The sequence below is a fragment of the Strix uralensis genome, chromosome Z, assembly GCF_047716275.1.
Source record: "Strix uralensis isolate ZFMK-TIS-50842 chromosome Z, bStrUra1, whole genome shotgun sequence".
Taxonomy (NCBI): Eukaryota; Metazoa; Chordata; class Aves; order Strigiformes; family Strigidae; genus Strix; species Strix uralensis.
The window spans coordinates 30,382,648-30,407,120 of NC_134012.1; the positions used below are offsets into that span (position 1 = coordinate 30,382,648).

General features: G+C 41.1%; 2 protein-coding genes and 1 long non-coding RNA gene across 5 annotated transcripts; 2 read left to right on the forward strand and 1 right to left on the reverse strand.

Moving 5' to 3' along the window:
• The first annotated feature begins 79 nt into the window (after positions 1-79).
• Positions 80-8,963, forward strand: CDC37L1 (cell division cycle 37 like 1, HSP90 cochaperone). Of its 2 annotated transcripts, none has more exons than XM_074856673.1 (7): positions 80-248; positions 1,687-1,968; positions 3,800-3,890; positions 5,920-6,035; positions 6,308-6,430; positions 7,257-7,412; positions 8,212-8,963. In XM_074856673.1, the coding sequence occupies exons 1-7, from the start codon at positions 147-149 to the stop codon at positions 8,311-8,313; spliced, it is 972 nt and encodes a 323-aa protein (XP_074712774.1). In that variant the 5' UTR covers positions 80-146; the 3' UTR covers positions 8,314-8,963. The 2 variants fall into 2 exon arrangements, with proteins under 2 accessions (XP_074712774.1, XP_074712775.1); XM_074856674.1 differs by lacking the exon at positions 80-248 and adding an exon at positions 307-991.
• A 2,541-nt stretch (positions 8,964-11,504) lies between these two features.
• AK3 (adenylate kinase 3) lies at positions 11,505-22,984 on the reverse strand. 2 transcript variants are annotated; one of them, XM_074856675.1, is made up of 5 exons: positions 22,791-22,977; positions 18,330-18,449; positions 15,234-15,406; positions 12,834-12,952; positions 11,505-11,858 (listed from the first exon to the last, which is right to left on the reverse strand). In XM_074856675.1, exons 1-5 carry the CDS (start codon positions 22,936-22,938, stop codon positions 11,735-11,737), a joined length of 684 nt encoding a protein of 227 aa, XP_074712776.1. In that variant the 5' UTR covers positions 22,939-22,977; the 3' UTR covers positions 11,505-11,734. The 2 variants fall into 2 exon arrangements, with proteins under 2 accessions (XP_074712776.1, XP_074712777.1); XM_074856676.1 differs by lacking the exon at positions 11,505-11,858 and adding an exon at positions 12,676-12,757 and having other exon boundaries at positions 22,791-22,984.
• Positions 20,161-22,775, forward strand: LOC141938128 (uncharacterized). The gene is made up of 3 exons (XR_012627173.1): positions 20,161-20,532; positions 21,771-21,898; positions 22,228-22,775. It is a non-coding gene; the product is annotated as an uncharacterized LOC141938128 (long non-coding RNA).
• Positions 22,985-24,473: the final 1,489 nt, after the last annotated feature.

The window sequence follows — 24,473 nt, forward strand, 5'->3', positions numbered from 1 at the left end:
CCCGCGGCCGGCGCAGGCCCCGCCCGACGGCGCCGGGGGCGGGCGCGCGGCGGCCCGTTTCGGTTGCCGGAAGTGGTGCGCGGCCTCACTTCCGGTGAGGTGTGTGAAACGCCGCGGGCGGCTGGGGACGGCGTTCCGTGTCGGGGATGGCGCTGTGGCTCCCGCGCTCGCGGGACGGCGGCCCTCCGTCGGCGGGCGAGGAGCGGGGACAGGCGCCCGTCTCGCGTCAGCGCACGCCGGAATTGCAGGTACATCAGCGCCCCGCGCCGCCCCGGCACCTTGCGCCGCTTTCCGCCCCCCGTGGCGCGGCTCCCCCGGCCGGCGCGGAGCGGGTCGGTGCCGAGGGGCGCCTCGGCTGCCCCGTGGCCGCAGCCCGACCCCGCCGCGCGGAGGGGGTCGCGGAAGGATGTGGGTCACCGCGGATCCCGGTGCGTGTCGGGGTGGGGGTGCGCGAAAGTGTCCGCTGCCCTCTGGGGCCGCTCCGCCGCCCTGGAGCACGCCAGGAGGGGCAGATGCGCTGCCGCCGCGATGGGGGGCGGGGGATGTGTCTGGCGTCTGCCAGCACCGTGAGTAACAGTTCCACGTTTGGCAAGTGATGTGGAAGGAGCTGGGTTGAAGCTGTCCCAGCACCCTTAATGTTTAAAAAGCAGGTATATAGGCGGCGTGTTTCCCTGTTGGCTAGGGCAAGTTGGCATTTTGTAAGTACATTGTCAGGAACTCTGTGTGTTCTTGCAAGAAGCTGCCATTACGTTAGTTTTCCAAACAGTGAAATTTTTGTTTTGATATAAAAAAAAAAAAAGTTGCAATTCCCAAACAAAGTTGGCACAAGAACTTTGATGTACCTACATTAAAGTTTCCTTCAAATAATGTTTCACAACTTGTGCTGTCCTTCATGTCTCTCTGCCAGAGGTTATCAGCACCACAAATTTCATAATATGGCACTGGAAGGCTGAGGAACTAACGCATATGGATGTTTTTTTCTCCACTCTTGGTGAGAAGGCATGGCCTATGCTTTAGAGGATAATTTCTTAAGTTACTGAGTTTGAATTGCTAGCACACACCTGGAAGTAATATAAGCACTGTTGCTTAAGAGGTCATTTTCTCTCCCAGTTGTGAGTGGTGACCTCCTCAATAGATTTGACCAAAAGGAGAATATGCTTGTACGGGGCCTCACCCACTTCAGAACTTAAACTCCACTTTCACTGTCAGTTCAAGGGAAGACGTTGGCCATCTGTTAAGTACTAGTCCATATTGGAATGCAGGCAGCAGCAGTTACTTTACTGTTGTGATCTGACATCACAAAACCGATAACTTTCTTCTCAGAAGTATATATTCAAAGTATTCTCCCACTTCGCTGTTGCTAGCATTGAAGCCCAGAGATAGCCAGAGGTGTTTCAGCTGTGTCAAAAGTATTTTTATAGTCTGGAAACTATTACTGATAACAGTACCTGATCCATAATTTTGCAGGTGTGCTTCACAAAGTTAAGACAGCTTAAACTAGAAAAGTCTTTCTAAAAAACATCTAGCTGTATGATACTGTGCTTCATCACTCCAGTGATTATAATGCTGTGTATCTAAGGTGCCTTCCAGGTGCATTATCTTTGGGATGTAGGCCTGTCTGCTCCTGTACAAACTGTAAACTGTCACTTTTCCCTCCATAAATAGTATGTCTGATTTTCCTCACAGACATACACCCAAGGGATTGAATTAGCCTGCCAAGAAGAAAGAGAGTTCGTGAAGCACTCTGTAGAATACACATGGAACCTAGCAGAAGCCCAGCAAAAACTTGGTAGCTTAGCACTACATAATTCAGAATCCCACGATCAGGAATCTGCTCAAGCAAAGACTGAAGCTGCAGAGTTGAGAAGGAGAGAGGAAGAATGGAGAAGAAAAGAGGAAGCACTAAATCTGAGGGAAAAACAGAATCTATGGAACACAGATCCTGTTAGTAAGGAGGTGTTTAATAAGGTATGATACATATCAACGTGCATGAAAACAAGCATTAGCCTCTTTTCTTCATTCTACTTGATACTAGCCTTGAGTGTCTCCTGTGTCCAGTAGAGCACAAAACCACAGTATGTGTTAAATGGAGGTTTTTTTCCTTACTTTGCCTCATGATAGGGAGCAATCTGCAATCATACTACAAATCTGGATTATGTTTCTCTACTAAAAGTGACGATCAGAACTTGTGTGGGTCATCTGGGTATTAGATAAAAGCTGGCAATGTGCAGTTGCAGCCCAGAAAGCCAATTGTATCCTGGGCTGCATAAAAAGCAGCGTGGCCAGCAGGTCGAGGGAGGCGATTCTCACCCTCTACTCCGCTCTGGTGAGAACCCACCTGGAGTACTGTGTTCAGCTCTGTGGTCCCCAGTACAACAAAGACATGGACCTGTTAGAGCAGGTTCAGAAGAGGGTCATGAAAATGGTTGGAGGGATGGAACACCTCTCCTGTGAGGAAAGGCTGAGAGTGTTGGGATTGTTCGGCCTGGAGAAGAAAAGGTGCTGGGGAGACCTCTGGTTTCAGAATGAAAGAAGGTAGATTTAGATTGGATATAAGGAATAAATTCTTTCCTGTGAGGGTGGTGAGGCACTGGAAAAGGTCACCCAGAGAAGTTGTGGCTGCCCCCTCCCTGGCAGTCTTCAAGGCCAGGTTGGACGGGGCTTTGAGCAACCTGGTCACGTGGAAGGTGTCCTTGCCCATGGCAGGGAGGGGTGGAACTACATGATTTCTAAAGGTCCCTTCCAACCCAAACCACTCTGTGATTCTGTGTAGTGCAGGTGTTGCCAAATGTGCTCAACAACAGTTTTTTCACATGAAGAGTGTGCTTCTCTACTGTGCCAAATTCTTAAAATGTGAAACTGTTAGTTTGCCTCTAATAATGACTACTGTAACACAGATTATTTAGCACAAACTTTTTTTATAGAAGAATCTCAGCTTTGATTTCACAATTAGAACAAGTGCATCTCCTAACTTCATTGATTTAGCTGCCTCCAGGCTGCAATGTACATGATTCTCACTGCTGACAGATCATTAAATTCCTACCTGAGTGTTGTGGTTTAAACCCAGCTGGCAGCCAGACACCATGCAGCCACTCACTCAGCCTCCCCTGCCTGCAGGATGGGGGAGGAGAGTGGGAGGGTAAAGGGAGACTCGTAGGTTGAAATAAAAAGTTTAATGATTGAAATAAAATTAAAAAATAATAGAAAGTACAAATGGGTAATGTACGATGCGATTACTCACCACCCACTGACTGACAACCAACCTGTTCCTGGCTGGTGATCCCAAAACCGCAGTCCTGGAAGCAAGAGAGAACCCCCTCCTTCCTGGCCACCCCTCCTCTATATACTGAGCATGACAACATGATACAGAATATTCCACTGGCCAGTTTGGGTCTGTTGCTCTGGCCATGCTCCCCCCCAGCTTCTTGTACACCTGTGTGCAGGCAGGATATGGAGAGTTGGAGAGTCCTGATCATTTAAAAACAACTGAAAACATCAGTTTCCAAACATCAGAATCCAAAACACACCACTATTCTAGCTACTAAGAAGAAGAAGTAACTCTATCCCAGCCAAAACCAGGACACTGAGGACAGAAGTTTCTCAGAGTTCTTTAGTCAGTGGACTGTAATGAGGTTCTTAGTAGGTAATGCATTTTTTTAAAGAAAACCTCAAATATATGACACGACTTTAAAATCAGAACATAACCCTTTAAATAGTAACATATTAAAATACAATACTCCTATACATGACAAAAAGGTATGTCTGGAGTTTCTGTGATAGGACAATTTTTCTTTCTCAGAGTTTTATTAATCATAAAAGAAAAGAAATAGAAGATGAAGATGTGTCTGGACCACTTATGGAAAAACATGAACAGAAGATTAGACACTTTGGTGAGTATGCTTTTTCCAACATTTCACAGTTCTATCTTCTACAGAATTTGTGTAGGTTTGCTCCTTATTGTACAGAATGAATGCTAACAAATGAAAGACCTGGCTAACAGACTGTTCAGCTTCATTTTATCAGGACAGTTAATAATTTCAAAGCAAAATAAGGTGTAAACTGTAAAAGCTTGTTAGTTCCTGTGACCAATAAGAACTTAAATCTTAAAATAATACTCAAATGAACTTAAGCCATGAAAACTAAAGTTCTAGCAACTTTTTCTGCTGTTCAGTGGGAAAAGGCAGGAACATTCATGGAAATATAAGTTGTGTGTATAAAAGTGCATGGGATTGTCCATAGTGCTCTCCTTTTAACAGATATTTTTCTGATGGCTGTTAAGCTACAATGGTAATGGTAATTAAACACCTACAGAGAATATATGTGCATGGAATTGTGTTTCTTAAAATTGTATTTAATTATCCACTAGGTGTCACTTTAGCTCTCGTAATTGTTGAATCCAATTAAGCACAAAGCTGATCTTGTAAAGTAATCTGAAATTTTGATGGTTCTCTGAAGTGCTTTCCATTCTCAGTTACAGGCTGGTTTCAGATTATGATACATGCTAATATTTGGAATTCCAGAACAATCAAGAACAGAACTGAGTTGGCACAATTCAATTTTCAGTACAAACTTGGTTTTACTAAGTATTTGGTTTCTAAGGATCTTAAACTGTTTTAATGGGTTTCTAGCCCTGTTAGCCTTAGCAAGGCTTGCAGGTACCAAGTTGTCAGAGTATGCAAGTAGCAGCGATAGGTTCAGGTTCTCTCAATACCTTAACTGCTAAGTGTAATGATAGCAGAATCAGAAGATGTCTCCTCTATTTCAGCAGAAAGAAAAAGAGGCTTTCTTGCAGACTTCCTAAGATTTGGGCAAAAATACTTTGTTGTCTAAATTCAGATTAAGCTGTTACAGAAGCAACCTTATTACAGAAGGTCATCAATTTTTTCCTTACCTCCACAATTCAGAGCTATGTTGATATTTTAATTCAAAATATGTAAGTCCATTGTAAAAAGGGACAGTACATTGATGCTTTTTCAAGTCTCTTGTTCTGTGCTAGCTGCTGCCAAGGGGCGGTGTGGACATCACTAGTCATATTGCATGAGTCCTGTTTCTGGATCCTGCCCTGGCTTCCAAGCAATAAAGAATTTATGCAGAATGGCTCTCTTGAGAACAGCCAAAAGAAATATTAGCCATTGCTTTCTCTTTAGGCATTTGCTTGCTAGAATTAATATTAGCTTAGGTCATTACCACTGAATTATCTTTAGCCCAGTTATAATTATACGCTGATAGACATGTAAAGCTGTACCTCTGGTACCTCTTGCCAGTAAGGATTTGACTGTCAGTGATACATGACAATTTTAAGAAGTGGTCTGAGTATTGAGTTCTGATTTTTAAACTCAGCTCTTTACATGAAGGTAGCTTCATGCTATCACAATTCAATCTTCCAGTTAACTTTCCAGTATTGATGTGGCTTTGTTTTTTGAGATCAAGCTGTTCCTGTAATTAAACTCAGATTTCCTAAAAACCTAGTAAATCATGTGTTAGAAGCACTTTCATTTCTGATAATTGCACATTTTCTTTGCATTCTTATTTGCAAACATGTATTCATTTGTCAGAATCACTGAATGTAAATCTCTATACATAAACTTCTTAAACTACGTGATGATGTAACTAATAGATACCTGCACAACTTTGTTAGTATGTATGAGAACTGATGCTAGAGAAGCATTAAAAAATAGAAAATTGTGACTGTTAAAATCTACTTTTAGTAACTCCAAAGTCTGATTATAATTTCTGGTAATGCTCTTTCAGTGTTGGTTAGATATATAAATAAAACCCACAATTTAGCTGCATGCTGTCATTGTGAGTTTAGTGAATTGCAAAGGTGTTATATATACTGGGGTATCAATGCAAGTAACTTCCTTACTGCATTAAATCATGTATCTGTTTAGAATATCTTATCTATATTTCTCTTATTAGGTATGCTGAGCAGATGGGATGATAGTCAAAGATTTTTGTCTGATTACCCATATCTTGTATGTGAAGAAACATCTAGGTATCTCATGTGGTGGTGTTTTCATCTAGAAGCTGAACAGGTATGAAGGTGATGTTTAAAATTGTTTGAAAGCATACAGTTTCCAACTTGCACCATAGAAAAGCTGAGCAACTTGATTAGCTGTTTAACTGTTCTTCCCACCCTCTATTGAAGAAAAACTGTAGTGCATTGTCACATATATGTCTAGTTATAGCTAATTATCAGTCCCCTTGCTTCTCATCTCTTTAGGAATTAGAACAAAAGGAAATTATGCTGAATTTTAGAAATATAATCACAGGAAATATCTTTAAATCATAACTTTACCTTTTTCAGAAGACAGCTCTGATGGAGCAAGTAGCACACCAAGCAGTTGTAATGCAGTTTATTATAGAAATTGCCAGAAGCTGCAATGTGGATCCAAGAGGCTGTTTTCGTCTCTTCTTCCAAAAAGCCAAAGTAAGTCAACTTGGGTAAGGATGGGAGAAAACTCTTAATGCTGTACAAGGGACCAGTGTTTTAGAGAAGGTTTTTTCCTAACCATAAGAGCCTAAATATTTTATTGACTGACTTAAGCTTATGGGAAACTATTTTTTTAGTAATTTTTTTTCTAGACAGAGTATTTTGGTTTAATTACAATTCTGAAAATGAAAGTTTAGGGATTTTGCTTATCCCAGAGGGGAAAGCTAGACACAGCAGGGGGACAGCAGGGTGTTACAGACACATAGTAACTAACACCAGTTTAAGGACTGATTTTGGCTAATTACACCTGCGTTTTCACAGTGTACCTATGTAGTCACAACTTCGCATTTCATCTGCAGTTCAGAGTGGAGCCCAAAATAGTGTCCTCATTACTGAAATACAGCAATCCAGAGCTATGCAGGAGAAATGTAGGAAGACTGAAACTGTGGTTTGCTGTAGACTGTGTTCACTTATTCAAGACTCTGATGGATCTCAGTATTAAAGTGCAAGTCAACTTGTTGTAGCACTCTGGTCAAAAGTAAAGCACAACTACCTGTTCTTCTGAGTTGGAATAGATATATTTTTACATGTCCTTAGATAAATCAATTACTTTACTTCTACATGTAAATACTACAGATTGTCTTAAAAAGAAATTTACATGAAATTTCATTTTAAATTGGCTAACATTCTGGAGTTGTTCACAGCTGTTATTCCACAAAGAGTGTAACATGCATTACTGGGTGTTTTTTTTCAGCACTGTGTATGCTTACAACTCAAAAGTAAATGTGGCTAAAGTGCAAATATTTCATTTTTCTCTTTGCAGACAGGAGAAGGCTATTTTGAGGCTTTTAAAAATGAACTTGAATCATTCAAGACGAGAGTGAGAATCTGGTCACAATCACATGGCTTTCAAACTATGTTACTACATGATCTCAGTGTCAGTCCTGGTCTTGTAGGAGAGCTGATATCTTTTTCACCGGTAGGTTTATTATTTCTAGAAATTAATTTAAAGTAGCATTAGGTCCTGCCTTGAGAAGCTGTACTTTTCTGAAATATAAAGAGCATTATTCCTAGAACTGCTAGTGCTCAGGATATAATGTGCAGTATTATCGATATGCAGGGTATATGTGGGCTTTCTTTTTACTTGGTGGAATTCAGAAAATGTCAGCGTAAGGTCAAAAGCATATGTTAGTCCAGTGCCCTTACATTTTCATGCATCACAAAATTGATCAGATGCTAGAATTGTATTCACAGTCTTTACCACAAGCAGTGAAATGAGCTTTCGGTGTGAGATGACTACTTCTATTCATGGGATCATTCAGGTAAGTCAAGCCTAAGGAAAGTCTTCTGTTGTAATAAAAGGAAACTGAGGTTACTTCGGTCTTTTGTTACAGTACTAGTGATGGTCACGTTCTGGAATGAAGAAGCAACTTCAAAAATTAGGTATTGGGGAAAGAGTCACAATTGAAACTACTTATTTGAAATAATTTGATTAAAGTACCTCTCAAGTAAGATCCAACAACTGAATTTTAAGTAAATATGCAGTCAAGTGCTAGAAATACTGAGACAAATACAAACTATGGCAGCAAATTTAAAGAATTCTTGACATGGTCAGATAATATTGGTTGATGGGTTTTTCAGAGCTTATTTCCTTACTATTGCAATTTGTCTCATCTTAAGATGGACAACAAAGAGTCTGACTTAAGCTAAAATCTGTTTCTCCCCCTTCATATACACAGTTTTGGAGAATTAAGCTGTCAATTTTTCATCTGTTGCAGAGCACAGGTGATCTACAAGATTTCATAAACAGAGATGTCTGCAATTTAAACTCTGTGATACAAAGAGATGAAGAAGAATACAAAATGATGGACACAGTATAGAACTTAAGACTGAGGCCAAGTACTCTTTTCCTTTTTTTTTTTTTTTTTGAAAGAAACAAACACGGCTATTTTCTTGACACTTATTTTTCTGGGTACTGCACTTTATTTTTGGTGTCAGACTTTTGTTGTTGTTGTTTGGTTTTAGGTGGGGAACGAATTTTGAAGGGTGGGTAATTCAGAAAAACTTGTAATATTGTTTGAAAATGTGCTGCTAGGTTTTTGGTTGTCCTTGAAGAGCAGGGTTCTCATATTGCCGAATGTGAAACTGGATGTGTTTTCTGCTACTAATCTTGCCTTTCACAACTTTAGAAATTAAAGTATGAAAAAAAATATCTGCACAAATACAATGTTTACAAGAAGTGGTAGATTCTTGGTAGAATCTGCTGTTGTCTTACTGCAGATGTGGACATGTTTTACTCTATGAATACTGGAGATCACAACTGTATTCATGCTACCTTGCTGACATTATAAGCTCTTAAAATTTGGTTATCACTAATAGCAATAAATCAATATCTGGTATCAGTATTTCAGATCTGAATGGATTAGATTAAAACACTGGCTTTCTACCTCTACTAAGGGGATTTAAATGTTACATTGTGCTTTCATTAAACATAACTTGGTTTTGTCCTAAAATGTAAGCAACACTTGGCTACATGAGAGTGCTGGGTTGTATGATTTCTGAGTGTGTGACTTCTTGTTCACAAGGGTGACTCCAGATTTTTTTTTTTTTAAAACCAAGTCGTATTATGGGGAGAAGCATTTGATGGAGGGGATGGAGGGAACTTGAGGTACAAGAGGTTAGGCTAAGACTTCAGTTTAAACAAAAAGTTTTGTTGCAGTTCCTATAGGTAACTATGTAGGGTTTGAAAGGTATTTCATATGCTACTAAACTGAAGTGTATTTCTGACATTGTCAACTCAAAAAAATCAAAGTGAAAAATCATTAAAAGCTTCCTCTTTGAGGAGCTGGAAATCCAAATACTATTTCTAGACAAGGCCTTCCACAGAACCTCTGCAATGCAAAATTCTACTGTGTTTGTCTAACTTGCTGCTATTACAGCAGTTCTATCTATAAAAATGTATACCGCAGTTGGAAGACTCCAGTGAAGACAGCTCATATCTCCAATAATGGTATCAGTACTTGCTCTCGGTCCTTTATTGTTCTGATTGTATGTAAGGTCTGGAAGGTTTCTAGATTTCAGTAGTCTGATGAACAGACTACTGCCTGCCTGCAGTTGCTAATTCAGGCAAAAGCTGTGCTGAGATCCAGTAATTTTAAGCTTTGGCTATAGCAGAGATAGGGAAAAGTTAAGTCTGCAGTGTATATGAGACTGATTATTAGTACAAATGCAGTAGCAAAAGTAGGAGATCCCAGATCCACTGCCAGAAGTAGCTTTTTGCATGCCTTGTGTTCTCTAGCAGTTCTTTTGCAGACAGACTGAGAATAAAGGAGCAAGCAGCAGCTCTGTCCCAGATGCAAATTAGAGATAACCAGCTTCCGTAGTAATTTTTAAGTTTGACAGATACTCCAGAGACAGTGAGCAAGCACTGCCTCCTCCTTAGGAATTACTTAAGGGAAACTAATAACTTCAGGTTGTTTTTTAACTGAACATTATATACAAGTGTAGTAAGGGCAGTGTAGCACAGTGACTTCCAGTTGCTACCATTAACAGTAGAGCCACACTGATCTAGCAACCTGTGATATACTGAACATTATTTTTAAAGTTTCTAAGGGACTAAAATTGGATGGTGTGGGAATAAGTGTCAAATCATAAGGAGATTCCCTCACTGTTCTCCTTCCAGCTAACTGAAACTTGTGTAGGCTGGCAAAAAAAAAAGCATAGCTTTGTTGAAATCAAAATGCATAAATAGAAGTAAGCAGCACAGCAGAGTTTCTCATTGTAATGTGGTAGCTACTGTTTTCTAACCATGACTTTAAGGAAGTGCATCTCTAAACTCACTCAGTCTACAGCCTCAATATAGACACTTCTGAAGATGAAAGTACAAATGGTCACCCTTTTGGCAAGTTTTCTTTAAAATGTAAGGAAAGTTGCTTGTAGTGATAGCTGCTGCCCATATTGTTCACTTACAGTAATGGGAAAGCTTTACAAATTCTACAATGACAGTCTTCTTTAGACTCAAATGCATCTCAATATTGGTAAGGCTAAAACCAGATGTGCAAATGTAGTCCAAGGTACATCACCACCACAGCTCTGTAGTTGCTTACAGTCACTGGAAAAGGAGATTGGGACCCACACTAATAGGACACAGCTACTTCAGATGTTGCTTAGACAGAGTTGGTTGTTCCTCATGTTTTGCTGAGTCCTCCTGAAACTCTCAGTCTGGCGAGCATAAAAAAAGGGCTAGGAGAGTTCACTGAAAAATAGCAATGTCTGCATTACCTGGACTGTTAAAGTGTGTGGCCTGTGGAGGTTTATAATTCCAATTATCTAGTGAATAAATACAACAGCTGGTCAGAGATGTGAATTAATAGTATGAACTCATGAAAACTAGTCCAATTGCTACAATAAAACTTGCTATAGTAATATGACAAAGTTAATAATTTGACCACTGGACATCCTGGTACTGGCATCAATAAGCAGTAGTTTTTTCAAAGATAGCAGAAAAGACACATTCACTAGTCAAGATCATCTAGCTACAGGTTTACCAGATTACACTTAATCTGTTCAGTATCTGCTGTCTTTTTACTCATGAAGTATTACACAGCTGCACAAATAGAGAGGCTTTACCAAATGTGTTACACATCATTTTAACTCAGTTTCTCATCCCTGCAAGATAGCTTCTCTCAGGGCAGAAATATAAACATAGTAATAAGGCCAGTCATCCAAGCAAGCCTTAAGGGTAATTTAACCCAGCAAAATCAGCTAACACCTGTGCAAGCAAAAGAAGGTGACTATCTTCTATGACATCAACCTATACGTGTGTCCATTCTGGTCTGAAATGGCTTTTTGCAGCATGGTGGTCATGGTTCCCCACAGCTTCTGGCTGGCCCCAACTAATCACACATTGAAGAAACATGTTTTTGTGTCCTTATCGTTGCTTCGCACTACATTTCATGAGTAAATAATCGATGTGCTTTGCAATTAAGCTGTATTCTGAAATGTGTTTCCTTTACCAGTCACTACTTGCAAACATAAATATTTTCTACATAAGAGACACAAGAGTATCTGCTTTTGTTAGAGTCAGTTACTATATTATAAAAATTAGGTATATTTAATATTAAAAAAATTACAGCATTGAAATGAGAATGACAGGCAACAAACTTTTAACTTACATTATGATAAGGACATTAGACTTTAATTATTGATCAGTCTGGTAGACTACTGAGAGAAATCCTTGATTGCTGAATCTCATGTAATCAGGTGTGAACTATGACAGATGAGCAGAAGTTAGACCTATTTTCACCTGGGAATGGCAGCATCTTTCTGACTCACATCTGGCAACTTGGTGTGGAGGAAAGCATAGATATGTGGCCAGATCTTATTGGTTTCTGTTCCAGAGAAGGATTTCAATAGCCCTTTTTCCCTAAGGAAGAAAAAGAAGAAAACATCACAGAAGTAAAATTGCTTAATTGTTCCAAGATCTCCACGTCACTTTAAGATTGCCCTGGCAGGAGTGTGCTTATAATAAGCATGTCATTTAACATCAAGAACAGCCATAACACTGGGAATGCAGGCTGGACATGCATTACCCTTCCTCAAACAGTAAGCTATTGGCCACATCAGTTCATAAAACTGACAGCAGTCTACAAAGTACTTCTTAATAACAAACTATGAAGGGTAAAAATAAGAATGAGCAATGCAGTCATATAGCCCATGTATACAGCAGTCATCCAACAACTGTGACGAACCCAGGTGTTGTAAAGTTAGACCTCAAAGATGAAAGAAGGTGCATCAGAATAAGCAAGTGAAGCAGGCACAGTCAAGTTATTCTGAATTAGTTCTAGTAGCTAGTTTTATCTGTAAAGTATGTTATTATCAGTAATAATAATAGCTTAGGCCTGTCTTACTGTGGTGATCTGAGGCATTTTCACTTCAGAAAGCTGCCTTAGAACAGCCACTCCTCATTAACAGTTTTTCTATTTGTCTATCACTTCTTGACCCCTTGCCCTTGGTAGGAGGGCTTCAATTATACATCCAGAAGAGAAGGTACTGTTAAATCCTCAAAAAAAATAAACTGTCTCTGTTATCTTACTAACCAGAGCTATGTTGCTCAGAACAGTACTATAATATATTGAATAATGCATAGCACACTTCGTAAAGCTAAATATAGCTGCAGTGAAAGGCCCTTTTGCTCAGCAGGCTCCTGAAGAGGCTTCATGCAACAGTGGAAAACATACTCACTTTACTGGGTTGATTTCTTACTGAGTTGATGAAAAATACACTGCTACTCATACCACGTTCACTGTTGCAATATCTCTGTAACTGAAGAGATCTGTTCCTCACTATGCTAATGCGGAAGAAGCTTTTAGAATGTGGAAGAATAGATTTTACTACTTACCGATAATATTCTAGAACAGGTTTCGTTTGTGCATCGTAAGCCTGCAGCCTCTTGGTAACTGTCTCTGGCTTATCATCATCACGCTGAACAAGTGGCTCTCCAGTAATATCATCGATGCCCTAATCATGGTTAAAAGCAAACAATTGTGTATATTTCTTATTTCTGTTTAAGTATGTTTCATGTAATTTTCTACTTAAATTATGATCAGTTTCCAGTTAGCCAAGGTGTAGATTTCTGCTTATAAAGAGAAAAGCTACTGCGCGTATCTTATCTGGAATATAAAATGTCAACTTTCTGGTAAAACAGTCCATCAGTTCAAAACATTTTCTTGGTATTGGCAATGAACATCAGGTCATAGTAATGACGTACTTGTCCTCTGGAACATTCACTGGATATGGGAAATATGTAGACAAAACTTTCACATACGAGGGAGAACAATATTGTTGGTAATATGTTCCTGCATAACAGAAAACAAGCAAGAGACGAACTGGACCTTTGTTTGATAGTAATGAAATGGGGAAAGGAGTTAATGGCCCTTTGATTTCAAGTCACAAAACAGAAGAGTTATCATTTAGCAACAGCTGTACAAAAAATGGCATAAAAGGCAGCTGAAGTTTTTCTAGGATTCAGTGAACAGAGGTAGGGACCTAAAGTATGAACTATGACAGCTCCAACTTTACTGCACATTTCACTCCAATTTACTGAAGTGCTTTAAGTCATTATGGAGCTTATAAACCTTGAAACCAGCAAGGACTGAAGACATTACCACTGGCATATCTTGTGAAGCACTAGCTAGTGGCATAAAAGTTGGCTCCTCCTCAGGGGCACTGAACCACTGTGCGTCTGATAGAATATGAACCACCACAGATATAAGGGATTCTGTACTCCTTCATACATATTAAATAAATTATCAAGAATTTTGATTTTCCCTAAAGACAAGTTTAATCTGACATTTGGAGTGGAAACAGGAGTGTTTTCCTTTCCTGCTTGCATTCTGGCAGTCAGTTTCAGAGAATCAATAACCATCAGTGTTCAGTAAGCTTCTCTGTTCATGAAGGTGTTAAAAAATTCTGTTCCCATCTGTATCATATTAGAGATGGATTTATATGGTCAAACTTACCTTGTTTACATAATATAATCATTTAAAACACTCAAATGTTTCTTTCTAGCATCTGTGCAGGCAGCCATACTAGTGCCTTCATTGTACCTCTCATATACTGAGCCTTCAGCCTTGCATTCACTCTAAAGCCATGATCTTTTGGTTCTGTTGAGTAAGTAAACATTTTGCAGGTCTATTACATAACAGAGACAACTGTATTTCAGCTGTTCAGCTCCATTCCATAATTTCACTTCAATATTGCAATCTACTATGTTGTGATATGCCTGCTAATTAGTGGAAGGTACAGTGGAGTATTCCTAATAGCAGAGCTGTTGCAGCTGAGGCCCACTCTTTGGCAGGTCTGATAATTCTCTGTTGCAGCTTGCCTATGCTCTTCTGCAATTAAAAATAACCATGACTTAAAACACAACGTTTTAAACAATAGAAAGGCATTGTTTCTAGTTGCTCACTTCCAGTGCTTACCTGCTATTTCAGCTGGCCTCTTTTACTGCAACACTGAAATCCAAAAACTACAAGGCCTGGTATGCTTCTGATGTAACTTAGTAGAGCTTCCAGGTGAAATGCGATGCCACAACAGGCAAGTTATTTAGAGTTAAGGATAAAATACAGCTTGGGCTGAGTTGCACTACAGCTAATCAGAGTTCCTCAAAAATCTCAAGGTAACAATGTACAATCATTATCTTCAAGTTTACTACTCCGCTTTAAGATACCTCAAGCCATTACCTCTTTGATGTGTTGAAAAGCTTCCCTGACTGGCAAGTTTCTACATCTAATTTTGTGATACAGCAACTGTTCCCTTGAAATCCTGGTTAAATACAATCACAGGGAAAGCATTAAGTGGATTCATCTGACTGATGGTTTGGTGTGCTTGCTAGATACAAAGACTGAGTCCTCTGGAGGAAGGAAAAGAAACTACATTTTGGACTGTACAGGCTGCAAACTTGCAGAACAGGCTAAGAACATGCCCAACTCCTATGCCGGTGTGTGAGACAGAGTATTCCAGATCACTCAACAGCTTTACCAAGAGCTTACAAAATACCATGGTGTTTCATTCTCCAGCGGACAAACACATTGTCTATCAGCTTGAGCTTCTACCAGGTCACTAACATAGCCTCAGAGGCAGTTTTGCCAAAAAGCTTCTGTGCTCCTAATAGATGAAATAAGCCTTTTTCTTCTGAGCTACTGTGTTTTGCAACAACGTACGCAAACAATATTTTACTGCCGTTGCCAAACGCAGTGCAATTATTTATTTAGTGCCAACACCGACATGTATTGCTTACCTGCACTCTGGGAGGACTGAATTCAAGATTGTAGACTCTGCCACTAGCAGGGTGGATCCAACGTGCTGTAAGCCGACATTTTATGGTCTCAAATGGCACATCTAGGTCAATCACAGTGTCTATCTGACATTCTTTATCCAGGGCTTCTGCCTGAGCAACTGTTCTGGGGAAACCTTTTTAAAGAAACAATTCCATAAAAATCCAAAGGCAGAGTTATAGTAAAAATTACCTGGATTCAGTCATTAGAGAAAATAATTGTCAGACAGGGAAAAAAAAGCATCGTCATACTGTAGAGGTTGAAGACACATCAGATTTTCCAAGTATTTTTCACTGTGTCATGGCACTTTTAACTTGTTAAATGCTTCCCAGCTTCCATTTTCTTACTTCAGTTAATCATCTTCCCAAAAGCGTAACAAATAAATGCAAAAAGACCCCATATTCATATGTAATACATACCACTACGTTGAAAAAAAGCATTGTATACACATTTTGAACAATAAAAGCTATAGGCAGTTCACTTGTTTGTAACAACCTAGAAACATTTGTGACAACTCTTTACTTCTACAGTTGTGTAAGTCTGGCTTAAGCAGATGATCATTACAAACCTAAGACAAATATATCTACCAGAGGCAGTTTAGGATTAATTTTACGTAAAAGAGTAGCTTTAGAAAGAGTTCCGGAAAGTCTAGTGTATCGAACTATCCTCAAGGATAGTGAGAACACTGGGAGAACACTCAGGATGAACAGGAATCTGTTTCTTCACTTAAAAGACACTGCATTTTGCCCCATGAACTCTATGGCTCTGGTAGCGTGCCTTCAAAGGCACGTGTTACAACTAGAGAAATCTAGTGGAACTTAAGAAGGAGGGGGTGGGGAGAACAGAGAACAAGAAAACCAAGGTCTCCACAAAGAATTTAAAAGTTGACCACAAGAAATTTTAGCAGTCAAAGCTAATGCAGAACATGCACCATAGATTCACTGGAATAATACCTCTACCCCCAAAGCTCTTGCACAGTCTCATGTTCTTCAGTAGCTTCTAATTTTCATCATACTATACAAGTAAACTTCTCCATTAAGGCAAGTACTGATAGGTAAAAACTTGAGAAACTCTTTTTTGCATAACACTGGTTGATGAGTCCATTGCCTGAGTAAGGAACCAGCCAAGAACTAGCCTTAAAACAGAAAAAAAAAAATTTATGGTCTTAAGTCTACTGTGTCTTGTCTAACAGATCACAAGAGTTAACTCAGACCAAGCTCTTGCTTGTGCATTAAGTCTGATGAACCTCGTTTGCGTCACAGTCATCAACTGCCTTCATCCTATTTCTCGTTGGTATTATCTCATGGAAGTGTTTCTAAATGTTACGAGCAGAGGGCAACTCTGGACTCCAGCACTGCTGTGAGCCAACTCCAGCACTGCTGTTCTTCCTTACTATTGACAAGCTAGTCAGCCACCACACATCTTAGTTATGCAGCTGGAAAATGAGTTTGCTTTGGGACTTAGTAATGAGAAACTTCCTCAAATTAAAGCGCCTTTACAAAAGCATTTAATTGAAACTGAACCAGTGTTTGCTGCATACAGTGTTTTCTCAATACAGAAAAAAAAAATCTACAAGATGTGATGAATTATGAAGAATCCAGGAACACAAAGTGTCCTAATTATACAGCACATAAATCCAAGCAGATCATACACACACACACAACTCAGACTGCTACATCTGCTATGACTCTAGAAGCCACCAATCTGTCTTAAGACAGTGAAAATGGGTATTTGGCTATGTGAGCATACAAGCAGCTCAGCAATTCTATTTCATTTGGCCCAGCTGAACTCAGCTGTTTGTTCTGAGTTCCAGTTACCAAACTAAAGACTTTCTGGTTAATAAACAGAACAGTGTTGTTCCTACAGAGCCAATTATGCCAGAGCTATCCCTAGTTGAGTCTCCTTACAAATGCTGATGCAGACAAAATTTCTGCTCCAAAAGTTTAAAGGCAGCAGCATGTTAACGTGCAGCAGAAATTGATGTATTCTCTTACGGTCCTCCTTCCACCATCCTCCTGCTAATAGTTGCCCTTGTGCCCAGCTATACTGCTACACATCCAGATCCACATGGCTGGAACTGTGTGTATAAAGGATCTGGAACTAAAGAAAAAAAAAAGATCTGCAGCTCTTTCCTTTATTGATTAGGTTTCATGGTACTGTTCACTGTGTGAATTAAGTCTCTGTCTTTACTAAGGAGGAACACAACTAACTAAAGCCACCAGAGCAGATCACTGTACTAGAAGCAATTATAATGTGGGACAGAGAACACTGTGGATTTTTCACTTCCTCTAAATAAAAAGCTACACCAACAACATTTTAGTTTTATCTACTGAGACAGGTTGTGACTAGAATCTGAAAACATATACATCCAGCCTAGATGCTATCTTTGTGCTGTGCATCCAACTGTACTCCCATGGGCTGGGGTAACAAGAGCCATTCAGTTCATGAAGACAGCAGCAAATGCATTTTCTCTCTACCATGAATGGTGAAAGCAATGAGCTTACACTGCAGAACAATTCACTCTAGGGAACAGAACCAAAGAGCAAATGAAAGAGACCTTTTAAAACACTTAAGCAGTGGGTTTGCTAGTGATTTATTACACACTGCACTGCTGCAGTACTTGCTTTCCATACTTACCTTGTTGCTGCATCACATACCTACCTTTCTAAGTAATTCCTCAGCTCCATTCTTCAGAAGTGTTCTATTTCCCAAGAAAAGGCTTTAGGAAAAGAAACTTCTCAGTGCATATTTTAAAGGGGAAATAAAGCGTACAAATTACAAGAGTTGCCAGTTTTGAAAATTTTACTGGAGTGTTGAACTACCCTTTTCAAGATGAATTAAACATCCCTGTAATGGTCTGAAGGCACGATGCACCCAAAGCATTTTACAGCCAAAGAAACTGGGACAGACTAGCTGCTGAAGGTTGACAACAAAACTCCAGTTACTACAACTCAAGGATGGCTACTGGAGTGTAGCTAACTGCAAGTGACCAAAGCACTCCAAGACTTCCAGTGCAGATCTTCTCTCCATATATAGTGATATTCAATATGCTAACTTACCATCCAACAGCCAGTTATACCGATCTAGACCTTTTAGCTCATTCAGCATTAGTCGTGTCATGATGTCATCTGGAATAAGCCACCCTTGATCAATGTAGGACTTGGCAAGGATTCCAACTTCTGCAAAAGTAAGAGAAGTTGCATTACATTATCTATGAGCTTCAGCAAGCAAAAAGATGGCCACAAGCCTGCATAAAATTTGTTCTAACCAGGATGGCAGAGAAAGTAAAGTTGTAAACAAGACAGTATGCTTGCTGAATTTAAAAACCAGATGATCAGTTACAATCTGATCAGGCAAAAATGTATTAGATTGATTTGATTGGTCTGTAGTTCCATGGATAGCAACAGGGCATTCAGCACACCTTTATCCCCACACCCTCCAAATACTTTCACTAGTAAGTATTCAAAATACTAGGTTTCAAAAACAAAGATCAGGAGAGGCCATCAGGTAGAAGAGTCTTCAAAACAAGAAATGTAAAGGATACAAGCTCATTAAGACATTAGCCCTCATATTTCCTGTCAAGTAAGTTATTTTCTCAGTTTAGTGGCTAGTTATTAACTTACTACTCCACCAGGAAGAGAAACGCCTTTGGTATTTAAGAGAGCAGTATGCAGGGAGACACGCTTGCCAGATACGTATTTTTATGATTACTAGAGTTACAAGAGGATGTTTATAGATGTTGTAAACTATTTATGGGAGTGTGCATACACTACTATTTTCCCATGGGACTGACTAACCTTTAATACCAGTCATTTAGCCCTCCGGCTTGCCAGAATGCCATCCACACATCACAGTTCCGGATATCACACCACCCTCCTACATGACAGGCAGTAGCATGTTGTAGTTGACCCAAATCATGCATATACCCAGAAAGAAATTAATTTGTCTGGGTTGTGTCCTAGGCACAAAGTCTCAGTGGCCTTCGTTTATAAAACAATTACCCAATTATGTAAGTCACCCAGAATAGCTGCTAGATTGGTTTTATCACGGATCTGCAGAAGCCTTTACTTGCAGCCAATTCAGATCTAGTTACAGTAAACTAAGCAGAAGAGAAAACGGGATGGACTGACATACCAACACAAGAGATAACCACTTTCAGCAGAAAGCAATGAAGAATCCTAGTCCCATCACTTGATGCAGTATTGGAACATGCAATAGTACAGAGGCCATTTTTTAAACAAGACAACTGAAAAGCAATAGATGCCCTCAAGTAATGCAAACAGTAGCTTTGGCACTGGGGAAAAAAAAAAAGTAATAAAGGGACAATTTCCTGTTACTGGGGGTTCACATCTATAGTCAGGCTTTGAAAAGTTTGAAGATCCTTTAGAAATAGGCACTATGCACTTTGGTCAGATTTCCTGTAATCCTCACAATGTGGAAAAGAGTCAGACTCTGGTGCTTGAGTGCTCCAGCACATCACAAACTAGAAGGAAGGTGACAGTATGCCTGGGTACAAAGTGTCTATTCTTTTCCCTACCTCCTTTCTTCAAGGTCAGCAAGTCATGCCTCTTTTATTTATTCTAGTGCACTTTCAACTATGTACCTGGCAAAAGTAGGCTGGGAGGAGGAATAAGTTACATCTAGATAGTTCAATGTGTACTTGATGCTTGATCTGTTACTAATTTACACTGCACCATTGCTCTAGCCACAGTGATCTAATAATATGCACATGGCAAGGTTGATAACAGAACTGTACTAATACACTTTGGAAAGACAGATGAGCTTTCGGGCCCAGAGAGGTTTAGAGTATGGCAAGCAGCAAGGTTCTATTATTAGACCAGCAGAGCTCGAAACATGCTGCCTCTCTCTACAAACCTCAGGTTGTTTAGAAGAAATAGGCACAACTGTACCCAAGTAGTTATATGTTAGGACAGTAAGTTCGTATACTAGACCATAGCTGGGTTGGGTTTTTGTTCTGTTGTTGGGGGTGGGATTTTGTGAGGTTTTGTGGTTTTTCTTTTGTTTTCTTTTTTCCAGCTTGGGTCTGAAACCACTACAGGCATGGCAATCTTTGGAATTAAAGGCAACACAGGTCTCTTTCCTGTCTAGGTGATACAGGTACCCATGTTTCACGGTTTTGCAGAAGAATGGCATGTCCTAACTACATTACAGCAAACAACCTCTAGCCAAATTCACGCAGGTTGCTTAGCACTAGAGAGGCGGCCAGAGACTCTACACTCGCCAAAGCAGCGGAACATGGTAGTAAGTACAAATTGCTAAGGACGCTCATACGTTCAACAGGAATTTTCAACAGACAAAGTCTATTTTCACAAGACACCAAATGACAAAAATGCCACCATATAACTATTGCTAACAATATTTAAATTTTCCAAGTGTTTTAACTGCCCAACTTAGCCTAACACCATTCCCAAAGAACTGGGAATTGCAGGACTCTTCTATTATAATCAAAACTCATAAACTCTTTGCCTTGACTAAACTTATCAAAGCTCTCTGAGTTGCCTCTCAGTTCCTCTCCCTCCTTCAGTGTACTTATTCCTGCTACTTCAGTATTCATCTCAATCCTTTGGACACCATTTCTGCAATGAGTGAGTCACTTTCACTAAAATTAAAACAGAGCTTCGTCTGGGTTAATTAGTGAATGAAAAACTCTGTAGCAGATTCCTCTAAGTTCTGTGATAGTTAATTCAGAGCAAACTTCATCATCTCTTACACCCTCCACTGCCTTCTCTCCTCCTGTTCAGGGTTTTAATGTGTCTGCTACACTTTCACTTCACATCTTGGTTCTCCTTCACATTCTTTCATCCGTCCAACCCACATAGAACACTTTGCCAAATCACTTTTCTTTCCACTACTTCATGGCTCCCCCCTCAAACCAAGCAATGGGATATTTCCACTTGCAATTTCCTCTTCTCACACACCCTTCAACTTGATTCTGGTGCTCTTTGATCTTGCTTCCAAGACGTACTGAAAGAGCACAAAACCTATTTAGTAAATAACATATTTCCTTCATCTTCTGGGACGCCTTCCTTCCTCGCTAGGCCTTACTTACACCAAAAGTCCTTAACAGCAACAATTCTGGGTTTGTGACCTTCTGTAAATAAAAACTCATGCTTGCACAACCAAATAGACAGAAAAAGCATGAATGTGATCAGATATGCCTGCACAGGTGGTGCTCCTAGCTAATGTTTAACTTGTAGATATCAACTGTAGTAAAGTCAGTCAACAAAGCTAGTCATTATTCTTACAGAGCAAACAGAATTTGTGTGAAACGAAATGTGGAAATCAGATCACAATTGATTTCATAATACAGATAATTTTTCACCTTCAAACATGCTTATAAGCATCCAAAACCAAGACAGCCAGTTACCTAACCATAATAGTGCAGTGATGCAAGTGAATGTAGCCCTCTCCAGTTTCAAAGTGCTGGAAATAACAATAATCTCATTTCCTCACATGCAACCTGAAATGGTCCTTACAAGGTTTTCGGCCCCACCATGAAGAAAAGCAGATGCGGAAGTCAGGAGGGGACCTTTCATCATTGCAAAACACACGAGAGAGAGGTTGTGGCATCTCAACAGAGAGCCAGGGGTCAAGCTACGACTATATAGTAAGTATAATTCACATCATTACCTAATACAAACAACTCTGTACCCAAACACAGACCATGCTGAAACCTAAGCATGATATGAACTTGTTGTAAGACAATAATAATTTAAAAAGCACAAGGTAATCAGTTTGAAAATTTTGCCCGTTGTTTTTGGAAAGAACCACTACTCTTATGCCTGCCAGTTCAGGACAAGGCCTTCTAATTTTGGAATAGCTGGTAATCCTAGGTGCCTCTGCTTCTAGTCACCTAGAGATTTGAAAAAGTCTGATTACCCAGATTGCCTCCTCTTGCCCCGTCTGTTAAAAACACGAATATTTTTCCCTTTCAAGGTGTTTCAGCTGGAAGACTATCAGAAATGCCTACAAAAAATGCTGGGTGCCTACGAAAAGCACGAAGACGAGGAAACAATTAGGTGTTACAAAACAAGGAAAACGGGCTAAACCCCAGATATGCCCCGTTCACGCTTACAAAGAGGATGCCAAGTGAAAGCTTTTAGAGGATCCCCGGCTGAAGCTCTCAGGCCCACTTCGGTGGCCTCTGGCCTCCAGGAAGAGCTGCGTGAGGACGCCCAACCTCGCGGGGGGTGGGGGGGGTACACAGAGGTGGGACTGCAGAGCCGAAAACCCCCTTCAAGAAGCCCCCAGATGCTTCCGGACAGGGAGCGATGGGTGGGAGAAGGGAAGGGAAAGGAGCGGGGCGGGGCGGGGCAGGGCCGTTCCCCCCCGCCCCGCGGCGGCGTGGGGCCGTGTCACGCGGGAGCTTCCTGCCGGGCTGCGTGGGGCCGGTTCTCACGGAGCGGGGGCGGGGGGATCGTCGTCGTGTGTGTGTTTGCGTGTGTGTGTGCGCGTGTCCGTGTCCCCCCCGCCCCGCAGCGGCCCGTCCCCGTTCCCACCTGTCTTCTTCTGCATGTTGTCCCTCAGCAGGTCGCCGCTGGAGAGGTGCTTCATCCCGAAGTGTTTGATAATCCGAGCGGAGACGGTGCCTTTCCCGGAGCCCGGGGGCCCCATGATGACGGCGCGCAGCAGCGGCGGCACCACCATGCTGCTCCCGCGGGCAGGGGCTGCGCGCCGCGGAGCGCCGGGCGGAGCGAAGCGCCGCCTTCCCGGGGAGCGCCGCCTTGGGACCGGCGGCGGGAGGGGCGGGAGGGAGCCGAGGCCGGTCCTCCCAGGGAAAAACAGTGGCAGCTTTTCTGGCTGTCAGTCAGGGGCAGGAAGGAAAGAACCTTTACGTAAAAGCACAGGGGGGTGGGGGATAACTAAAGCAAATCTCATTTTAGAAAGTGAAGCATCAGAGAGCGTTAGGGCATCACTGCCCTAACTGGCCCTGACCAACCTCCCACACCCCTCTGCCCAGGGCCCCCATTTCGGCTGTCCCCGGGGTCCTCAGCCCCTGCCCCAGCCTATTCCCACTCTCAGTCCTGAACTATTGTGAGGACTTCCCAGACTGACCTGGGACATTGCTGTTACCTGGGTCATGGCTGTTACCGTAAAACCGGTCTAAGAAGAACCCTCTAAGACTTAGTGTGAAGTTTCAGAAGGCAGGCATTCTTTATTACAGCACTGGATGCATGGGGAATCACTCCACCTAATGTGCATACACTAAAACAAAAGTTCATCCTTTATGTACCTTAAATACATGAATATTCATACATTTCCCAAGAGGTCTCCACCTTTTCACCTATCTACTACATTTACATAATGCTGGCGTTGCACAAATACACTACGCATGCGTGGGGGTTTCAGGTGGTCGTCAGTGGTCATTTGGGGAGTTAGCTCTCTACTCCTTTTTCTCTTTTATGGTCACAAGTCTTTTGAGGTAAATTTCTTCTCCTTGGATGTTTCCCAACTCTGTTGTCTGGCCAGGCTGTTCTTTCTTACTCACCTTGTTTGATCAATTCTGCCAGGATATATCTATTCTCAAGGTTAGGATATCTTCTCTGTACACTTTAATCACTTAGGCCTTGTTAAATACAAAGCTAAACATTGGTAAAAGAATTTCTTAACATTTCCCCTCTTTGAGACTTTCAGGTATACACAATTGGGTACAACTAACCATCTGAGGCATAATGGCATGCTTCTCTTACTGCTGATTGTTACAGGCCTTGACTTCCAGGCACCAGCTGCTTGCAGGCATCATGGCTGTCACCTGATGACTGCTGGGCTGTTGACACGTCCTGTTGCTGTCACTGCCCTGCTCAGGTGCCTTGAGGCTGTGACTGTCGGGTGAGGGCGCTGACTCTGCTGTGCTCAGCTCCCAGCTCATCCACCCCGGTGCAGCAGCCCTGCCTTTGCCAGTCTCTGACAAATAAGCTCCAACTGTATGGTAGCAGGCAGCTACGTTTTTAAAAAGCTGGGCCTGAGCTTTGTTTAAGACACTGGAATGTGAGCTGCTGCTGGCTGTCATTGTTTTGAGTGGGATTCTTCCAAATGGCATCCAGAGGTCCCTTCCCCAGATACGATTCAACGATTCTCGCTACAGCAGAAAAACAGTGTTTTTACCAAAACAGAAGACTGTGCCACATACTGAGTGTTCATGGTCATGTCCACAGCAGGAGTGAGCCTTCCTGCTAAAGATT